Source organism: Canis aureus, chromosome 3, assembly GCF_053574225.1.
Source record: "Canis aureus isolate CA01 chromosome 3, VMU_Caureus_v.1.0, whole genome shotgun sequence".
Taxonomy (NCBI): domain Eukaryota; kingdom Metazoa; phylum Chordata; class Mammalia; order Carnivora; family Canidae; genus Canis; species Canis aureus.
Genome location: NC_135613.1, coordinates 7,007,212 through 7,027,571, shown reverse-complemented (window position 1 = coordinate 7,027,571; position 20,360 = coordinate 7,007,212). Strand labels below are relative to the sequence as shown.

The 20,360-nt window shown below is 60.3% G+C and overlaps 2 protein-coding genes across 2 annotated transcripts in view; one reads left to right on the top strand and one right to left on the bottom strand.

The window, feature by feature from the left end:
* The window catches only part of ATP6V0D1 (ATPase H+ transporting V0 subunit d1), a 39,239-nt gene extending 25,536 nt beyond the window's left edge, over positions 1-13,703 (top strand). The window contains exons 3-8 of the mRNA XM_077887151.1: positions 7,549-7,727; positions 9,095-9,174; positions 12,433-12,510; positions 12,637-12,813; positions 12,923-13,000; positions 13,097-13,703. Coding sequence (XP_077743277.1) covers positions 7,549-7,727; positions 9,095-9,174; positions 12,433-12,510; positions 12,637-12,813; positions 12,923-13,000; positions 13,097-13,258 — 754 coding nt within the window. The 3' untranslated portion in view covers positions 13,259-13,703. The remainder of the gene's footprint in view (positions 1-7,548; positions 7,728-9,094; positions 9,175-12,432; positions 12,511-12,636; positions 12,814-12,922; positions 13,001-13,096) is intronic.
* Positions 13,704-14,140: 437 nt separating this feature from the next.
* HSD11B2 (hydroxysteroid 11-beta dehydrogenase 2) lies at positions 14,141-19,665 on the bottom strand. The gene is made up of 5 exons (XM_077887135.1): positions 19,401-19,665; positions 15,835-16,047; positions 15,521-15,706; positions 15,273-15,410; positions 14,141-15,096 (listed from the first exon to the last, which is right to left on the bottom strand). The coding sequence occupies exons 1-5, from the start codon at positions 19,663-19,665 to the stop codon at positions 14,681-14,683; spliced, it is 1,218 nt and encodes a 405-aa protein (XP_077743261.1). The 3' UTR covers positions 14,141-14,680.
* Positions 19,666-20,360: the final 695 nt, after the last annotated feature.

Genomic DNA, 20,360 nt, shown 5'->3' with positions numbered 1-20,360 from the left:
GGATGTAGCCCTGTCTCCACTAAGATCCTGGAGAAGCTGAGCAGAGGAAAGTTCCCTAGGACCCGCAGGCTAGGGGAGGCCACTTTGATGAGGCAGACTGTGCTTGCCAGGTATGCCTGTGGAAACAGAGATGGAGAGGCTCCCTCTGTCAGCATAGCCCAGGAGCCATGAGCCGGAGCCTGGGAAACAAAGAGATGGCCCCAGAGGTGTGATTGGTGGCTAGCTTCAATGAGCGTGCTCCGTGCTAGTGGAGTGTGAGAGTGTGTTGTAGGAAAGCACTTCCAGGTATACTGGGTACTGTCGAGCTTTTACCATTCCCTGATTTTGGTGCTCCCACCCTCCTCCTTGGGACCCGGCACACCTGCCTGGCTAGGTGCTTCCTGCCTGTCCTGATGCCTACCCCTAGCAAGGAACAGCCACTTACTCAAGATCCACTTGCTCAAGTAAGGGCTGTAGCCAGAAGGGCTCCATCCTTGGGTAGAGGCCATAGGCTGGGACCTCTGAAGGGCTCAGGGAACCTGCCCAGGCTGAGAAGCAGTCTCTTTCCTGGAAACAGGCCTCCTTTCTGGGGGCCTCCTTGGTATCCTGGCTGGGCCTGTAATTACACCTTCCTGGCTCCGGTCAAGGTACAGACAACATAGTCCTACTGGGGCGGGAGGCCAGAGATGGGGCATGTCTTGTGCTGCTGAGTTGGGGGTAATGCCGAGGCGTCCCATGTGTCAGTCAACTCCTGGCCTGGGGCTGCATATCCCTTGCCCCAAGGCCAGAGCTGGGGACATACCAGGAAGCAGTGAATTTATTGCCAGAGCCCAGCCTTCACCTTGTTTGCACAAGGCTCTTTCAGCTTCCTGAATGTTCTGGCCTTGCCAGCTAGGCTGGCCAGAGGAGGCCTGACCCATGCCAGTGGTCAGAGGGCAGTTGTCATCCATCCCACTGCCCGCTTGGCCACCTGCCTGTGCAGCTAGCTCCTGGCCTTTCTCGGTACCCTTAGAGGCTTGGTCTCAGCCTGCCAGGCCATGAAACTGGAGAGGCTCTGAGCGTGACTGAGGCCGCACAGCCGCCAGCTCTTTGCTGGAGGTTGGCTGCAAGCACCAAGCGTGCTTAAAGCAGCCAAGCACTATCCTGTGGCAGGCTGTCACTTCCCCGCCCCTTCCATTCATGGGTGATTGTGGCTTAAGTCTTCCTATCTCCTCACTCCTGCCCTCACTCGAGAAGAGCTCAGCAGCCACGTGTCAGCCTGTCTGAGCCTGTGGCGGCTCGTTCCATGACCTCGTCATCTCCAGTGACCCGCTCCTCTGCTCTCCAGTGCAGCCGCCCCCTCCAATGGCTACCCAAGGCCATGTCACTCCTGGAACCGGTCCACCCCAGAATCGCTGAGTCAGGCACCCCCTCTCTACCCACAGTCATCAGACCCTCCAGCCCACTCTCAGTCCCTTGTGGGACGCGGGTTCCGGACTCAGCAGGACACTGGGACTTGCTTCCTCCCCGGCTGCCCCTTCTGTCTTCTTTTTCCTCCCTCCCCAGCTGAGGTTCCCTGGTCCATCATTTGAGCACTCCTCTGCCAGCATCCGCAGCGCTCTTGGCCGCCCGTCTTGTAGTCCCGCCCTGGCTGGCAGCCCCCCAGCCCTGGAGGAATCCCAGCAGCCTTCAGCCTGGAGGCACCCTCCCCCACTTCCACAGCCTGGAGCAAAGCTGGGGAAGCCGGCCTTGGGCGGTGATCCCTGCCGTGGGACGTGCTGCTCCGCTGCACAGCTGGCCTCTGCTTGTATTTGCCCCTTCGGCCACTTGTCCTCCCTACCCAGCACCCTGCAGCCCCCCACCAAGCTTGGGAGACCACCTTACCATCTTAAGCACCACCCCTCTCCTGGCCCCCAGCCTTTTCTCTGGACAGATGGCCCACCTTCCTCCTCCACGATGACAGTAGAAACCAGTCCCCTCCCATCACCCCATCTGTGTCCCCAACCCTGATCCGATGGCAGAGGCTCCATCTTCTCTTGGGTCTTTCTGCCAAGGTGCTAAGTCTTCCCACCCCACTCCCTAGACCCTGAGTGGCCACTCGTGTACTCACCTGTCTGTGCAACCACCTTCCCTTCCAGTTTCTTCCCATCAGCATCTGGACAAGCGCAAATCTCTCACACCGTGAACAACCCATCTCCTGGGCCCTAAGCTCTTTATGTCCACTGTCTGTTCTCTCACTCCTACCCCCACCCCTGCCCATCCTTTGAGTCTCCAGTCTGCTCCCAGTCCTTGCATCACTCTACCACAAGGCCCTGACTGAAGCTACCACTGACCTTTGTGACAAGGTCTCCAGGCCTCATTAGGAGCCATGGCCCTCTCACCTTCCAGGAGTCTCCTCTCTCTCACAGCATCTCTGCCCTTTATCTACTGCCTCCCTACCTCCTTTACCTCCTCCACTACTCCTCTTCCTTCTTGGGTCATCCCACAGCATTGCAGAAAGATGGGCCAGGGCCTGTCCAGGGCAGCTCCCCCAGACTGGGAACTCACACCTGGCTTCTCTGAGGAGGTGGCTCTGTGGCTGAGAGGAATGGTGTTTAAAGGAAGAATTAGAGGAGGAGAGCTTCTGGACTGAGGGAACCAGACATGTCCTGAGCAGCTGGAGCATGGAGCCTCAAATCCTAGGGATGTAAGCAGAGAGGAGAGTGTGGTGAGCCCAGGTAGGGGAGGTGTCCACTAGTGCCCCCATCCTGAGTGTGAATACTTGAAGGAACATTGCCATCGCTGCCCACAGCCAGGGTGGAGGTTGGGACTACCCCCAGAGGTCCACTTAGTTCCATCCCTCAGAGTCTCTTGGTTGCCTTCAGAGCTGTCCCTTGGATGGCTGGAACAGGATTCCCCCGGAGGTGATGGGTTCCTTGTCCCTGAAGGTGTGTGAATAGGTGGCCAAGGCCTTTTCTGCCCTCCTGTGGGTAAAGACAGTGTCCAGTGGTTTTATAGATCCCAGCCACCCTTCAGCCAACACACATGACCAGTATCAGCTCTGGGCTCAGCCCACTGCCAGGACAGAGGGGGAACATCTGAATGTAATGGGATGGGTGCCAGTGGTGGTGTAGACGGCTCCTGGAAAGCCTGTGGGCAGCTGCAACAAATGGATCCAGGGTCACAGGAGGCTTCCCAGCATTAAGAGGACTCCTGGATCAGATGGGGTTAGGGAGGCTGCTCAGGAAAGTGGGTGGTGAGATCAGAGGCAGCTGCCTGGTGTGGAGGCAGACGGGCCCAGAGTGAGCAAGAATCCATGAAGTAGGCTGTCATCAATCATGTAGTCTTGATTTAGCTCATTTTCATGGCAGTAAATATAATATGTCACTGTACCAAGGGTTCCTTCCAAGCCTCGCCATTAACTGCCCTGTGACTTGAGATGGAGCCTCTTTTTTGGCATTGGAGGGGGATCTTGATCTAAGCCATTCCATGATGGCTTCCCACAAGATAGTAGGCCCTGAACGGGAAGCTAGGAGACTTGCTTATAGGATGTGAGTCTGGTCTCTGGGGAGTCTCAGATGGGCCCCAGGGGCCTTTGTCTTTAGGTGAGTAGCCTCCCTGTAGGGTGTCATCCCCAGTGAGCAGCAGCCAGTTACCCGTTGGCAGAGCCTGGGCATGGTAAGCTGCACCATCTGGGAGATGTGAAGTCCAATCTTTCCTAGGTACCAGAGATCTCAGTGCCAGCAGCCTGGAGTGGGAAGCTGGAAGGAGGCTCTGTCCCAGGACAGTGGCCTCAAGTGCTCAGCAGGCCTTTTAGCATAGCTGCCATTCTCCCCAGAACTTTTTGCACTACGGGCCACAGAGGCATCAGGTTACCCAGGCCTCCCTATCCTGGCCCTCTAGGCCCCCGTTTCCATGACCACTTTTGGGTCCCAGCAGGGTCTGTACAGGCTACAGCTCTAGACCTGCCATGGTTTCTGGGTCCTGGATTAGACCTGGCTCCTGCCTGGAGGGACAGCCAGCAGTGATACTCTTTTCTGGAGACCGTGGGAGAACACACACAGGAGCTCTTCCAAGGCCCAGAAGGCTTAGGTCAAGTGGGAAGACCTAGCTGGGCCTCTGGGTAGGGGCAGGATTTTAATGATAAGGTCAGGGTCTCACTAGCTTTGCTGTGGGCTGCACTTCAGTTATCCTGATTGCAGAGGGGAAACTGAGGCTTGCCAGGTAGGCCATCACTTGATATCTCTGTTCACTTTCTGCCCTGGGCAGGGCTCTGCAGGACTCTGATAGGATTGAGCACAAATACTGTTTATGAGCAGCCTCTGCTGGGGGCTGTCGGATGGACAGTCCTCATGGCCTCCTCACCAGGGCCAGGCCAGCCCCCAGGGCCAGGATGAGAACATGGAAGCAAGCCATGCTTTTCCAGCAGGTGGCGCCAAAGGGCACAGCAGAGGGACAGGGCTTGGCTAGGGGCTCGGAAGACTTCTTGGAAGAAGGGGCTTCCTAAACCCCAGCCTGAGACTTCTGTGGGCCCAAGCTGAGTCTTGAAGGCTCAGGGTGAGGGAGGGCCTCTGGGCAGAGGAATACAGACTCCCTACTCCCACCCCACGAGGGCCTCTTTGGCCTGGCGGGCAGCCGCCTGTCCACTCCCCAGCTGTCTTCCTCTGGAGGGAGATGCTGACCAGCTGGAACCTCATTCTCTCCTATTGAGGCCAAATGAGGGGAGGACTGGTGGAGTGGCTTTCTGGGGGCAGGGAGACAGCTGCTGAAGCCAGGCGAGGAGGAGGAGGATTTCCCTGCCTGCTGAAGGCCTTGGCCTTGGGGGAGAAGCAAACAGCCTAGCCAGCATCATCTCTGCCAGGCCTGCGCTGCCTCCTTTCTCCCAGGAAAGACGATTCTGGCTCTCATTGGGCAGGGGAGAAAAACAGGGGCTGCTTCTGCAGCAACCTTGTAGTTGACTCAGGGAGAGAGAAGAGCCGGGCCTGGCACAGGATTATCCAAGGCTGGCCTAGCCAGGGTTAGAATGGGGCCCTGGAAGGGGCTGCGGATATGTCATCATAAGTGGCCCTTAATTGGCTCAGCATTAAGCTGAGTTCTAGCAGAAGAGGCTGGGGGTAGCTAGCGGGTGCTACCACTGGCCCCCACAAGTGCTGTCCGGGCTGAAAAGTGAATCATAGCTGGCCTGTTCCACATCATTGAAGGGGTAACAGCAAAACCAGACAGTAGAGTTCCCACAGGGCTCTCCTCCGAGTCCAGGCCAGGACTCTGAGGAGTCCCAGCGCCTCCCTTGCGCCCTGACCCCAGCCCATCCCCAGCATAAACAGATACCCTGAGTTGTGGACACAAGGAGTGGGAAGGTTTATAGAAAGGAAATTGGTTTGTGGGGATCCTCTGAGAGGACAAGGCTTGATGGGGAGTGTGGTGCCAGGGCATGGGGACCCTGGAAATGGGGACACAGAGCTCATCTACCCAATGGTGTGACAGGGCTGAATGCCTATGCTCTCTCTCACATCTTTGGACAATGGGGCTGATAATGCTGGTGGTAGTGGGATCAATAGAATAATATCGGCCTGAGAGGTATGTTCTCCTCCCTGTCCCTGTCCAAAGGGTTGTGAGAGCCTAGAAGAGCATCCTCAGGGCAGGGGGCAGGGGTCTTTGTGGCCGTCTCCGGGAACAGGACGACTGGAGTGGGGCTGGATGGGGTGCAGGTAGAGGGCTGCGGGAGGTGACATGTAGTCCTGTTACTGTGGTACATGAGATTCTGGAGGCACTGGGAACGAGGGATGTTGTTCAGGGTGGAGGGGATGCAGGCTTGGGCTGGAAGCCAAGGCACAGAGCTCTAGCGAGTGTTCTCTGAGGTTCCTCTGCTTTGCCAGCTCTGTCAGGTCAGGGGCAGAAGGCTGGCCATTTGGGCTCCTTGGCTTGCAGCTACAAATGGGCCCCGCCTGAAGCTCAGTTTGAGAGGGGGCGGGTGGGGTGGGGGGGCTGTCTCTTCTCAGTGCACATCCTGTCGCTGACCCAGCCAGTTTGGGGGCGGAGAGAGGGCAGCTGCCTGGCCCCAAGCCCAGGAGAGCAGAGGTCGCAGCAGGGCGCTGGGCTGGGTGGGAGCTGGGGGAGGGTGCAGGGAGCAGGGGGATGGGGGGTCAGGCCAGGACAGGAGCTGTGGCTTCTTCCTTCTGCCGCCTTCCTGGAGGGCCTTGTGGGAGCTCGCCCCATGGCTGGCCCTCTGGGTTGAGGCTGGGCCACCCCTTTCCTTTCCTTCTCTTGGTATTTAGGTCCACTGCCCCCCAGGGGTCTTCTGTGGACAGCTTCAGCCTTTGGTGCGCAAAGTACTTTCTCAGGACCAGGGCCTGCCTGGGGCCACCCACAAGCTAGGGCAAGGCCTATACTCAGTGCCCATTCAGAACCTGACCCTTCAGTGGTGCCCCTCTCCCCAAGCCCCCAGGCCTCCTCCGTCACCTAGTACCCTGCGATCATCCTGGTGACAGGCCACAGGAATGTTGTGGTTACTGCCACCTGACTGTGCCTGGGGCCTTCCCCGTCTTTACCCCATCCCCATGCAGGTGACTCCACGGCTGCCTCAGCTCCGTTGTGGCATCATCGCGAAAGTCCGGGCAGAGCTTGCCCCTTGCCCAGTCGGACAGGCAGCCCCACCCTCCCCAGCTCCACAGCCCCTCCTGCTGCCCAGACGCTATCCAGAGCCGGGAGCCAGGGGTGCCCCAGCCAGGGAAGACTGGAGCCCCGCCTCCGGGCCCCTGGGTGGCCTCCAGGTCTCCTGGGTGGACACCTGGCCTAGGCCTCTGGCCCTGGGGAGGAGGCGGTGCTCTGCCTTTGGAGTGGGGCTGCACAGGCCAGCAATCCACCTGTTCCATCTCTGCCTGACCTGGGGCCTGGCTCCAGGGGCCTCCCACTGGCTCCTCTCTGGCCTTCCCACCTCTGGTCTCTCCCCACCCTGTTCCTCAACCTTTCCTCACCTTGCCATCCCCCCACCCCAGCCTTCCTCACCCAGCAGCCAGACTGACCCTAATGGGACCATGGCTCTCCTTGCTTGCGGCCTGCTCCTGTATCCCCAGTGCCCCGAGTGCAGCCAGGCCCCTCGGCCTGGCGTGGAGTCCCAGGCCCCAGCCTGCTGGCAGCTCTGCCCTGGTTCCCTCCCTCTGCCAGCCCCGAGCTGTGCTCAGTTCCTCGAATGCGGCAGACACTCAGTGAATGCCTTCAGGCCTTTGCACACACTGTTCCCTCTTCCTGGAACACACTTTCATCTCCCAGTTCTTTCATCCCCCAAGCTGGCCTTCCATCTCCCTCCTTGCGCCCTGCTGGAACTGTTCACACTGTGGGGCAGTTACCTGTTCCAGGATACTCGAGGGCATGAATCTCTGCCACACCCCAAGGGAGGGGCCTCATGTCCCCGACTCCTGGCTCTAGAGTAGGGGTGCACCGGGGCAGGGAGGTGAGCCAGCGGTGCTGGCCTGCAGCACCCTCGAGGTGGCATCACTGTTGAGGGGCCGGTGGCCTGTACAGAGTGGGGGCAGTGGGGGCACAGTGCTGGACTAGGACTTGCCAACCCCCCCCTCCCTGACGGGCTTCCTTGCTGCCGTGTGCCTCCCGCAGTTACAGCTACATGATCGACAATGTCATCCTGCTCATCACGGGCACGCTGCACCAGCGCTCTATCGCCGAGCTTGTGCCCAAGTGCCACCCGCTAGGCAGCTTTGAGCAGATGGAAGCTGTGAACATCGCCCAGACACCTGCCGAGCTCTACAATGCCATTCTGGTGGACACGCCCCTGGGTGAGCCACTGGGGCAGAGGGAGGAAGAGGTGGGCAGCGCCTCCGGGTGGGTTTGCGGAACCTGGGTGGAGGGTGGGGACTGGGTGATGCTGAGCCAGAAAGGGAAGCCTGCCACCTGCTGCTTACCTTTATCTTGTCCTTGACCTCCCGCTCATTCTCTCACCCTGCCTTCTCCTTTTCTGTTGCTTTTACTGGGCCAGGCAGGCCACCCCCAGGGCCTGACTCGGAGCATGTAGCTTTGTGAAACTGGCCAATTTCTCAGAATGCAGAGGATGGCTGAGCTCATGCAGAGGGGAGAGGCCGGGGTCCCTCAGAGTCTTGGGAGCTCGAATGACCGTGGCCCCAAGCTGGGCCAGAGTGGCTGGCTGCCTGTGAGGCAGAAGAGGGAAGCAAATAGCTTCAGCTTCACTCGCCTCCACAGAGCAGGTCCCAGGGGCCAGGTCAGGCAGTGTCCGGCAGGATGCAGAGTTCGTGTCAGAGGCCAAGAAAGGAAGGGGAACTGGGAGCTTCCTGCAGGGCCCCACCTAGGCAGTGCTGGCTCCTGCCTGTCTTGGAGGCTGGAGAGAAGGCACTAAGGTTGTCACCAGCTAGTGCCCTCATAGCCACAATCCTAGTCCCTAGGGCACCACCTCCAGGAAGCCTCCAGGGTTAGACCACTGGGTTCTAAGCTGCCCTTATTCCTATACTGAATGGCCTGAGCCCTACCTGCTGGGCATATCTGCTGTATACTCCTCCAGTAGCTCTGAGCAAGTTCTGGGCTCTTTGTGGCTTCTCAGTTTCTCCATCTTTAAAGAAGAGATAGACTAGTGAGTCTGAGGGCCCCTGTCAGGGGAGGGGGCTCTATCCTGCTCTGGCCACCACTTTTAGCCCAACAGTGGCCCTCTGGGTCATTGGTCCATGCCCACCCAGCTTGTTCCTGGTCTTGAGGAGGAGGCTAGTTTTCCAAACATGGGCCCCAGGCCCTCCTGGGCGTTGCAGATCTGTGGGCATCAGGCCCCAGATCCACAGCTGCCCCTCAAGGAAGAAGGATGTCATGGCCTCTTATGCAAGTCTGTCTTTGGCATGGACCGAGGTTGGGTCTGCCCCAGAGGCGATTAGATCATGTTATGGCTGGCCGCCTCCTTTATAAATCAGTTTTAGGAGCAAGGATGCAGGAGAAGCTCAGGTCAGTGCACATGGCCCCTAGTATTGCTTCTGCCACTTCCAAGGCAATCGCCCAGGCTGGGTTGGGAGGCCCCCACCCCCCATGCCGGTTGGGCCTTGCGGCAGGAGCCCTCTGTGGCCTGCAGGGTGGCCAGACAGCAGCTGGACTCTTGCCTAGGCTGAATCCAGTCTCCCACCCTCACCCCCACGTCTTTCTTCCCCAGCGGCCTTTTTCCAGGACTGCATTTCAGAGCAGGACCTTGATGAGATGAACATCGAGATCATTCGCAACACACTTTACAAGGTAGTGCCCTCGCCAGGGGCAGGGCCGGGCCTGTGGGGGGGGGATGGGGGACACGGGGTGGTGGGTTGGTGTGTTAGGTGGGGTGCCGGGACAGGACGTGGTGCACCAGGCTCCTATCCTGGGGGCTTATCCACTCATTGCTGGCTCCCAAGCTGGGCGCAAGCTGCATGGAACAGGTTCTCCACCTTGCGGTGCCTGCGGCAGGTACTGATAAGATCAGCAGGAGTGGCTGGTGCCCCACGGCTTGGCCTGTCAGAGCTGGCTCCTAGATGGCTGCTCCCCTGCATCCAGGAGGGTCACGGGCCACCACCCAGGCCATAGCTTTCAGGGTTACCCCACCTGGACTGTTGCCAGCCAGGACAGGCATTTGGGCAGAGGCAGTGGTGTGCTCGGTTATGGTGGAGGGGGGTACCCAGCCAGGTATAGCCAGGTCACCAAGTCCTTCTCGGGTTCCCAGGCCTAGAACCAGTGCCACGTCCCAGCATCCTCATCCCCCACACACCTTCTGCTTCCCTCCAGGCTATGGCACAGGTTGGTGACCCCTGGAGATAGAGTGAGTTTGGGATTCATGGGTCCATACTGTCCTGGCCCAAGGAGGCTAAGAGCAGGGCTGAGAGCAAAGGCAGGGGGCTGGCCAGGGACCAGTGAAGGACATTTGGGACAGTCTGGGTTCTGGCTGTAGTGAAGCACTGAGCAGTGGTGCCAGGACCCCTGATGGGCTGCAGCCAGGAACATGGATTAGCGGTGGGCAGGCTCCAAAGTGGGGGCTGAGGCTAGCCCAGGCTGAGGGCCCTGCTGACCTAACCCTGAGAACACCTGTCTATCGGATCTTTACGGTGAAGGTCTTCTCCTGACTGGGTTGGAGCTAAGAGGCCAACACTTGGCCACAGCCTGAGCCGAGGCCCTCCAGTCTCCCTCTGAGAGTCTGGGCTAGGGTGTAAGGGCAGCTCTGTGGGTAGATGAGGAGCCCGCTTGTAGATTGCAGGCGTGTAGGCAAGGGAGCAGCAAAGGCAGAAGCAAACATGGGACATGGGCCAGGTGGCAAGCGGTTTGCTGTGGAAGTGCGGGTTTCAGATGGACAGCAGGACACAGGTCTGGAAAAAGAGGCAGGCATAGGATCAAGTCACCCAGGGCCTAGCGTGCCAGGCCCGAGTTCAAACTGTATCCAGTGGACAGGGCCAGCCAGCCAAAGTTTGCAGCAGAGAAAGCCCCCTCTGGCTACAGGGCGGAGGACAGAGCAGAGAGGTGAGAGCAAGGTAGGCAGGCGGCCAACTTCTTTAATTGTCAAGACCGCCCTAGGAGCTAGCTGGGCATCGGTATCCACACTGGTGACATGAGGAAACAGGGCTCAGAGAAGCACGGTAGGTTGCCTGAAGCCACCTGCTAGACTCTAGAAGCACTGGGATCACACCTGGCTCAGCGTGTTTGGAAAGCACGTGCTCTCCTCTGCCCCGCTAACAGGGAGGCAGGCCAGGCCGTCAGCCGAGGCTGTGTGTGCACACACCATCTGAGTGCTCCTGCCCGCCCAGATGGCCCGCTGCCGGGATCCCTGCCCTGAGACCGGGTGAGGGGTGCGGCTGTCCCCCCAGCCTCACCCACACCCTCACCGGGCCTGACTGGTTCTAGCTGGAGTCACTGGTGAGGGCTGCTCAGGCACCAGCTCATAAACACTGATCCAAGGCTGAGGGCATCGTGCCAGGACCGCCTGCTCGTCAGGCAGTGTCCCAGCCCAGTGGCCACAGATGGGAGATTAGACGGACCCTCAACGGCCTGGCAGGTGGGAACTGTAGGCAGCTGCGCAGCAGCCATGGACTGGCAGGCTGCAGGGGACAGGGTGGGGGAGGTAACCTTGGTACCTGTCCCTGTGGGGTCTTGCCAGTTTCTTCAGCTGCCCTAGCTTCCAGAAGAATCTGGGCCTGTCCCACCATCTCCCCCAACCCTGGGGTCAGCCTCTCTGGGGACTGGTACAGCTCGGTGAAGGCTGGGGACTTCCCCACAGATTGGAACTGCAGGGAAGGTCTGCCCCTCGGGAGGAGGCCTGGAGATTTGGGCACAACCAGCTTGGCTGGCCACGGGGAGGAAAGTGGCTGGGGACAGTCATCGAGGGACTGATTACCACTAAGCCATGGCAAGATTGGCAGAGGTTTCTGATCCAAGCCCTCTGATTCCTGTGCTGGAGTCCACTCTCTCCTTCCAAGCTTCTTGCTCCCAGCCCTGTCCTAGACTTCTGTTTCCTGTGACCCTGGTGGTCCCGACGGGCCTCCTCCCGAGCCCAGCCTGCCCAGTGCTGTTTTGCCTGTGCTTGTGGACTCATTTCACTTCCTTGGAGTAGCAGAGCCTGTGGCCCAAATCAGCTGGCGGTGGATGGAAAAGTCTCTGAACCTTGGAGGGCAGACCTCAGTGCTGAAAGCTTTCCAGGCTTCCCAGCTCTCACTCTCAACCCTTCAGAATAATCTCTAGCCTGTGGAGCCAGAGTCCCTGTGACCATGCCACCAGAAGGGACCCAGGAGGATCTGAGTGAAGGGAGCTCTCTGGGGGGCTGCAAGACCATGCCCCCTCTCCTGACATGTCCCTGATTGGTTTTATGAGTGAGTGCTGGGAGGGAACTAGGGCCTGGGCTGAACTGTCTTTTCCTCATGCCCAGGATATCCAGTTTGCCTGGACAGGAAGTGCTCATTCTCATCACAGCCCATGTGTCCAGCCGTTGCACTGCAAGGCTCGGTCTGTGTAGGCAATAACCGTCGCTCAGCAGGAGCTGGGCTGACATTTTGCTTTGTGCTTCACAATGCCTGGGAGCTACCTGAGGGTGTTCTGTGAGGTGGGCTACCAAGAGGAGCCACCCAGTCCAGGTTACCTCCGTGAACCCTCAGGAGTAACCTTCCTTCACTAAGCCCATCAACACATGGTTTTCTGAGGCTGAGGAGGGGAGGTTTGGGGGAAGGGCAGGCAGGGCAGCTGGGGGCAGACTGGGCCCCCGTCTAAGCCTGGCGTCCTGTGGGATGATGGTGGAGAGGTGTGGAGGGGGTACTACCCCACGAAGCAGTCAGTCAGCCAGAAATTGCTCTGTCACTCCTGGTGCAGAGAGGCAGCAGGCCAACCGATTAACAGTTGGAATTTGTGGATGTTTCCGAGGCCCTGACATGGGAGCTGCCCTGGCCAATCCATGGGTGTGATGCTTGGACTTACCATGCAAGGGACTGGGGAGGGCAGATCCCCCAGTTCCCTGCCTGGGTTGAGCAAGCCCCATGCTCTGCACAGGCCTACCTGGAGTCTTTCTACAAGTTCTGCACCCTACTGGGCGGGACCACGGCCGATGCCATGTGCCCCATCCTGGAGGTGAGTGCCTGCCCACCCTCACACCTGCCGGTCCCTGGTAGCCCCGACCTGGGGAAAGCCCTGTCAGCTGACTGGCACCTGCCTCCTTCCCCCTCCCTCCACCTTGCCTGTGTGCCGGCCCCACAGTTTGAAGCCGACCGACGAGCCTTCATCATCACCATCAACTCGTTTGACACAGAGCTGTCCAAGGAGGACCGTGCCAAGCTCTTTCCGCACTGCGGAAGGCTCTACCCAGAAGGCCTGGCCCAGCTGGCTCGGGCCGATGACTATGAGCAGGTGAAGAACGTGGCCGACTACTACCCGGTGAGTGCCCTGGCTACAGGATAATGGGCAGGCATACTGGCGTCTGCATCCCCACCCCTCACCCAACAGCACCCTCATGCTCATGCTTTCCATCTCTTCCCCGGGCCAGGAATATAAGCTGCTTTTCGAGGGTGCAGGCAGCAATCCTGGAGACAAGACCCTGGAGGACCGATTCTTCGAGCATGAGGTGAGGGATTGCTCACGTGCCGATCGTAGGGGAGGGTTGGTGGCCCAGGCCTGACTGCCATCACGGCCACCTGCACACCATGCTGCCTGTCTGTAGGTGAAACTGAACAAGCTGGCCTTCCTGAACCAGTTCCACTTTGGTATCTTCTACGCCTTCGTGAAGCTCAAGGAGCAAGAGTGTCGCAACATTGTATGGATCGCCGAGTGCATTGCCCAGCGTCACCGCGCCAAGATTGACAACTACATCCCCATCTTCTAGCGCTCTGGCCCAAGGCTCCCCACAAGTGTGTGTCTGCGTGTGCTGTGACAAAGCCCATGGTTCACATGCCTGCCCCGGGGGGTAGCACATTGTTCCAGTGACTACTGGTTTCCCTGACCCTCTCTGAGATGGCTCTTGGGCCTGAAAAGGGGCTGGGCACCTGCTCCCCCTACCAAGGATGGACCAACCCCCTCTCCCCCAAAAGGAGGCCCCCTCAGCCCTCTGTTTACAGCCACTGACATGTCTAAGAAGCATGTGGTCATTTTATGTCCTTCCCTGAGAACCCCTGGGGCAGCGTGAGCCTCCTCTTCCGTCTGTGGGTGGCCCCCAGAGCTGTGGCCCAGGGGAAGGAGAGTGTGTGTCCTGGAGGCATAGGGCAAATAGCTCTACAACCCCATCCCTCAGCTCTGCCCTCTAAGACAATAAACTGCCCTCTCAAAGCCTAGCTGTCTGCTGTCTCCTTTGTGCCCTAGTACCTCTCCCAGACGTCCAACTTCCCTTGGGTAACCCTCCCCCAACCCCGAGCTTTCCAGCTCCTTCACTGGCCCTCTCCCTGTGCAGCCAGGTTCTGCAGAATGAGGGAAGTCACTGGAGGCCCAGACAGGGCCGTGGAGCTGGGTCCTGGCCCTGGAGGGCCCCAGGCCTCCCTGTTTGCCTCATTGAGCCCCACTATGCCCTTGGCCAGGGGCACCACCCCCATTTCACTAGGAGGAAGCCCTAATCTGTGAATAAATGAAGGGGACTAGGTGTGAACCACAGAGCCTGCACCCAGAGTCTCAGCCTGTGCTGACCACCGGGGATTCCCCAGGCAGTCCCTAATCTGTCACCCAGCCACAGCCTATCACCCAGGCAGTCACCCCCTCCCAAAACAGCATCTCTGCATTCTAGGAGAAATAAAAATTTGTCTTTATTTAAAAGGTGGCAGTCGGGCAAGTGGGGTATGCAGCCTCCCTGTGGCTAGGGGGCTTGGGTGGGTGGTCAGAGCCCGAATTCTTGAGCCAGTCAAGAAACAGGATTCACCCTTTGAGTTGCAGCACTGAGGCACTGGTGCCTCAAAAAAATCCTGAGGGGGGGTCCCCACCCCACCCAGTAACTCCTTAGTTTGCAGAGGCACTGTCTGCGGGATCCTGTCAAAGGCTACAGCTAAGTCTTGCACAGAACTCCCCATCCAGCTGGGTTCTCCAAGCTACAGGGGTGGAACCTTGTGCCCAGGAGGGTCTGTGTGGGCTCATGAAGCAGTTGAGAGGCCTGGAGGTTTATTGGAGGCCTGGCCTGGGGCACTGACCGAGTGGGTGGGGCTGGGGTCCTTGAGGCCAGGCTCTAGGGCAGACTTGGGGGGGGGAGGGTCACAATGCCCAGGGGAGGGCCAAGGGCTCAAGGGACCTCCTCTGCCAGAGCAGCTAGGCCACCTGTGGGCACTGCTCATTGGGCTGCCATGGGGGAAGGGCCTTCATTTGGATCTGGGTCCTGGGCTGCCTCCTGGGCTGGGGTAGAGCCAGGCTGGCCAGGCCGCAGCGCTCTTGGCAGACAGTGATTGATGAAGAAGGTCTGCAGGAAGCGGCGCCGCAGGCCCTCAGGCAGGTAGTAGTGGATGAAGTACATGAGCCCCAGGCCACGGCCTGGGTAATAGCGGCGGCGTGGCTGAGCTGCCAGCAGCGCGTCAGTGATGGCATCTACGACTGGGCTGAGGTCTGGCAGGGCGAGGCGCAGTGAATGCAGGAACTGCCCGTGTAAGTGCTCAATGTAGTCTTCGCCGTAGGCCTGGAGCAACTCTCGGGGCAGGCTGGCCAGCAGCAGCTGCTTGCGCTGCTCCCAATGTCCCACATTCCGCACGGACTCTGGGAAAGGAGTGGCAAGGTCAGGGTGAGGTCAGTTAGGGAAGCCAAATCCAGACTCTGGTAAATCTACCCCCAAACCACTCCCTGCCTCAGCCAGAGCCATGGCCATTCATCAGACCAGATCCCACCCCAGGCAAGACCACAACCACACACCCCATCCCAGGCCCGACCCCCACCTGTCTTAAAGCAGCCAGGCTGGATGACGCTGACCTTGACCCCCCAGGGCAGAAGTTCACAGCTGAATGTGTCCATGAGCAGCGCCATGGCCGCTTTGGAGGTCCCATAGGCTGCCAAGCATGGGTATGGCATGTCTCCTGGGGATGGATTGGAAGTGGGGCTGCTCAGCCTGGGCCAGAGGCTCTAGCATCCCTCCCTGCGGCTCTGCAGCAGCACCTTTTCTACTCCAGAGGGGAGGGGCACTCACCTGCTGGGCTTCCCACAGTCACTATACGACCCCTCGAGCGGCGCAGCAGTGGCAAGAGACCCTTGGTCAGCTCAAGCGCCCCGAAGAAATTCACCTCCATGCAGCTGCGGAATGTGGCCACAGGGGACAGCTCCACATCGGCCACTACATCGTTGTGGCCTGCATTGTTGACCAGGCCCCACAAGCCTGAGGGCATGGAGAAGGTGGGTGAAAGAGAGGAGGAAGTGCTGGATGGAGCCAGCAGCAAACCTCTAATCCCTGCCCATTCATTCCCACCAGCCACGCCCTCTCCTGGAGGAGCTCTGGCCACTGACCTGTGCTGCTGGTGTGGGCCTTTGTGAACTCCAGTGCTCGGCTGATGTCTGCTGGCTTGGTCAGGTCCATCTGCAGCAGCCTTAGGCGAGGGGAACAGCAGGCACGCAGCTCTAGGGCACCAGGGCCATCCAACTCCAACACGGTGGCCAGCACCGTGAAGCCCATGGCATCTAGCTTCTTGGCCGTCTCCTTGCCAAAACCAGAGTCACAGCCTGGCCAGGGCAGGGCAGCCAGTGAACTACCACTGTGGCCCAGTCCAGCCTGAGTCAACTCTAAGGATCCCCAGGGTCCGCACAGGATCTAGGCCCCTAGATATCCAATCTTCCAGCAGCCAGCAGGCCTCCCTCCTCTCCTCTCCCAGGTCCGCCTCTGCAGGCTTTGCCCCTCTGCCCAGCTCTCTCATGGCGGTCAACTCCCTGACTCCTCACAGCTACCTCAAATGGGGCTTACATTTCCCACTTTACAGAGGACACTGAGACCTAGCAATGAGAAGTTGCTTCCCAAAGACTCTTAGCCAGCAAAGAGTAAGGCCAGGACTCTCCTGGAGGTCAGTGTGAGGCCCAGTCTCAGCCCTGGTGTCCTGCTTGCTTTGCTCTCAGGCCTTAGGTTGCATGTGCAGTGTTACTGCACCACCTCCCTCCCTTTCTCGCTGCCCTTGCCCAGGCTTCTTCCTCTTACCTGGACTATGAAGCAGCCCCCTCCTTGGTCCTGTCCCATCTTGCCCTCTTGAACTCATTCTCTACCTAAGCAGCCAGAGGGATCTTTCCAAAAATGACAATATCACTCTGCGGCTGAAAACCTTTCCAAGGCCCCCCTGCCAGTCCTCAGGATGAAGCCCAAGCCCTCTACTCCCATCATCACAAGCTGAGCCCCACTTCCCTTCCATGCCAACATCCCTACTATTGTTCTAAGCTCTAGGCAAAGCTAGAGGCCCATCCCCATCTCACCCTTGACCCCAGCTCTGGGAATTCCAACCAGTGGCAACAGTAGGGCATTCTCTGAGCCCCGACCACTTGCCCCCAGGACAGGCGAGATGATGGATGGAGAAGAGAACAGACCTGCATTTGAATCCCTTCCCACACCCAGCAAGTGTGACCTGAGGTCAGTTACCACTTTGGAGACCTAATTTCCTGTCTTTGGTATGTAGAGAGAGGAACCACCAGGCAGAGTCTAAGTGGGGGCCTGATAAGCAGCAACCCCCTTCCTCAATTGTTCCTCAAATTCTGATCTTGGCTCCCTAGGCAGCCAACAAGGGGAGGGAGAGGGCCACGAAGGAGGAGGCTTTCCAGAGCCTGCCTCCCTGGTGCTCCTGCTAAACAGAAGTTTCACAGTAGCCCTGCTTTCCCAATTTTGGACGCTTGGGAAGCCTTCCCCACCTCAGCCCCGCCCTCTGCTGAGGCAGAGAACAAAGCTGGGGCAGGGGGCTGTGAGCTGGGCTTTATGTGGCTGGGGTTCTGCAGACAACCCTGGGCTGACCGGTCCTTCCAGGGGAAGTCTGACTGGGGAGGCGAGTGAGCACATGTGTGTCCACTCGCCTAAGCTCCCTCCCAGAGCAGACGGGCCCTTCACAAGGAAAACAGAGGCCTTCCAGAGCCTCAGTGTGCAGTCCGAACAGTCACCCATGCCTCGCATACCCTCCTGTTCACCTGACACACACAGACACCTGTACATACCTCCAGCCTGCTGGCATATTCACACAGGGGTTCCCTCTCATGAGACCCCCTGCCACCATCATACATAGAGGTGCACACAAGGCACTCAGCCCAAATTCTGACCCCAGGCTGGAGCTCAGGTAGTGGTTTTCAGGGGCATTCTCAGGAAGGGCGAGTGGAAGCTCTGGCAGGCTCGACACTGTTCCTGGCAGGTGAGTCAGGGCCTGGTTACCTCTTTGTCTTGCAATCAGGTGGTGAAAGAGGAAACCACAGAGAAGTTGAAGTGGGCTGGGCAGCACTCTTCCCCTCTCCCATCACAGGGCTTTACAGCCAGAGATGGGGGAGCCCAGACCTCAGATGGCATCCCACCTCTTCCCTCCTTCTCAGGCTCAAGGCAAGGAGCAGTAAGAGCAGCAGCTTGAAGGCCTGTGGGGAGCTCTCAGGACCGACTGCCCACTGGGTCACTAGTACCAGCAGATACCCTGAGCCCTGTGGAGGCAGCTCACAAATTAGAAGGCAGGAGGGGGGCTGTCCAGTCCCTGGGAGCAGAGCTCACAGCCTAGTTGCTGCTTCATCCCGGGGTGGGGGTGGGGGGGTGTCTGCATCTTTCCTTCCTCAATCCCCCAAAACTTCACACTGTACTGAATTCAGGTCCCATGCATCAGGCCTGAACCCTGCTCTAGCTCCACCCTCTTGTTGAAGCCCCAGAGCCCTCATGCCACCCTTATTCCCACCTCATCTCAGCAGTCTGGCTTCTTGCCTGGCATTCAAAGCCTCTTCTGAGGAAACAACCTCATGTCCCACCATGTCCCAGCAGTCAGGCTGGTTACTGATTGTCCCTACCCAGGCCACACTCACTTCTGTCTCAAGCCTTTGTTCTACATCCACACTTCACCTATCTTCACTCATCCTCTGAGGCCCGGCTCCTGGATGGCCTGTGAGAAGTTCCCTCAGGTCCATCCGATCCTACGGGGCCCCCTACTGGACCCAGCCTCTGAGCAGCCAGTCTGGAGGCAGCCCCCACCCCAGGGCCCAAACACCAGGCAGAGCTCTGAGAACCTGTCCAAGGCCAGGCGGGGTGGGGGAGAACTAGACTGCCCCTCCCCCCCACAGCACAGCCGGTGCCCCCTGGCCTTTCTCCCCCTCCCCACTTCCGCCTGGGCCTCAGGCCCCCCCTCCCCTCCCCTCCTTCTGGTGACAGATTTATTCCCTGCTCCAGACAAAGGGAACTCCGCCAGGCGGCCAGAGGCACCTGAGTACAGCTCTCCAGGACCTCCTTCCTGGGCACTGAAGACCAGGAGGAGAGGAATGTGGGGTGGGGTGCTGGTTGCAGACGCTGGACGGCTACCTCAGCAGTTTGGGGGTGGGTGGCGTGCTCTGAGAGGCAGCTGAATGCCCAGCTGCCGGTCATGGTGACCTCAACCTTTTCTGGAGTCCAAGGATCCCAGCCAACTTGGGGGGTGGGTCAATGCCCCAACTCCCCATCTAAGCGCCTTCCTGTGGCCCCAGGAAAGAGGAGACGGAGCGTCCCACGTGGGCTTGTTAGGCCGACTTCAAGGGGTGACCATCGTCTGAGTCCCTCAGAGCACGCCCCCGTCCAAAGCCTGCTCTCCTGGGAAGGGGCACGCCATGAACCCCGAACTCCGGAGGCTCGTCTTTCTCAGGCAGCCGTCGTCCCTGCGCACCTGCCCGCTCCCAGCCTCGTTCTCCCTCCGACACTCCCCGGCGGCAGGTAGTGAACCCGGACTTAGGAGGTGCCGTGCGCTTCCTACTTGGCTCGCTCTCGGCACCCAAGGGAGGGCGACACTCGCACTCCTGCGCCGGGGGTCCCGCCTGGCGTGGGCGGCTCACGGGGAACCCTCGGGGTCTGGTCCCGCCCTCGAGCCTGGAGTCCCCGCGCTCCGCGCACTCACCGGTGATGAGCACCGCGCGAGTGGCCACGGGCAGGCGCGGCGGGCGCGCCAGGCGGGACAGCGCCATCCAGCCGGCGGCGGCCAGCGCGGCGAGCGCGGCGGGCGGGGGCAGCAGGCGCTGGCACAGCCAGTCGAGCGCGGCCAGCAGCGCCAGCGCCGCCAGCAGCGGGCGGCCCAGACGCAGGTCCGCGCGCAGCAGCTGCAGCAGCGCGCGGGCCGCCACGAGCAGCCAGGCGCCGCCCGACGGCCAAGGCCAGCGCTCCATGGCGGCGGGGCCGGGCCGGGCCGGGCCGGGCCGGGGCGGGGCGGGGCGGGGGCCGGGCTGGGGAGCGGGAAGCGGGGAGCGGGGCGAGGGGCCGGGGCGCGGGGCGCGGGGCGCGGGGCGCGGGGCGCAGCACACGCCGGCCGAGGGCGGGAGGGACACTCGCTTTCTCCGTTCGCCCTCGGGCCGAGCTTATAAAGAGCCCCGGGGGCGGGGGAGCGGGCGGGGCGGGGGCGGGGCGGGGGCGGGGCTTCCCTCCACTTCTCACCCCGCACCCTCCTTCGGGCAGGTGCCCCCCCTCCGCCCCGCCCCCACGGCCAGATCTGCTTTCTAAGAAGCCGGAACAAAGTCTCAAAGTTGCTGCTAGAGGAGGAGCCGCCTTGCCGCGGACCGTGCGGGGGACAGGGCCGGCTGGTGTGGCCCTCGTGCCCGGCATCTGTTCACCCCTGCCCCCCGCCCCCCCCGCCCCCAGGTGAGCGCCCCCAGCTCGCACTCGCTCCGGACACCTGAGGACACGCACAACCTCCATCAGCTCCCCGCCCCGCCCCCCGGGACAGCGCCCCTGGGCCTCCCGCCTGCCTGAAGCCGCGGGAAAGCCGCCCCAGCCGCAGCGGGCACACGCGCCGCACTCCCACGCCGTGCGCGGCCGCAGGGCCCTCGCGCACACACGCCCGCTTGTGGCGGGGGCCGGGGGGAGG

Excerpts from the sequence above, each read along its gene's own strand:
- HSD11B2 (XM_077887135.1), bottom strand. The coding sequence starts at position 19,665 with ATGGAGCGCTGGCCTTGGCCGTCGGGCGGCGCCTGGCTGCTCGTGGCG. Across the intron at positions 15,707-15,834 it reads GGCCCACACCAGCAGCACAG|GCTTGTGGGGCCTGGTCAAC; the intron begins GTCAGTGGCCAG and ends CCATGCCCTCAG. Across the intron at positions 15,411-15,520 it reads GACTGTGGGAAGCCCAGCAG|GAGACATGCCATACCCATGC; the intron begins GTGAGTGCCCCT and ends ATCCATCCCCAG.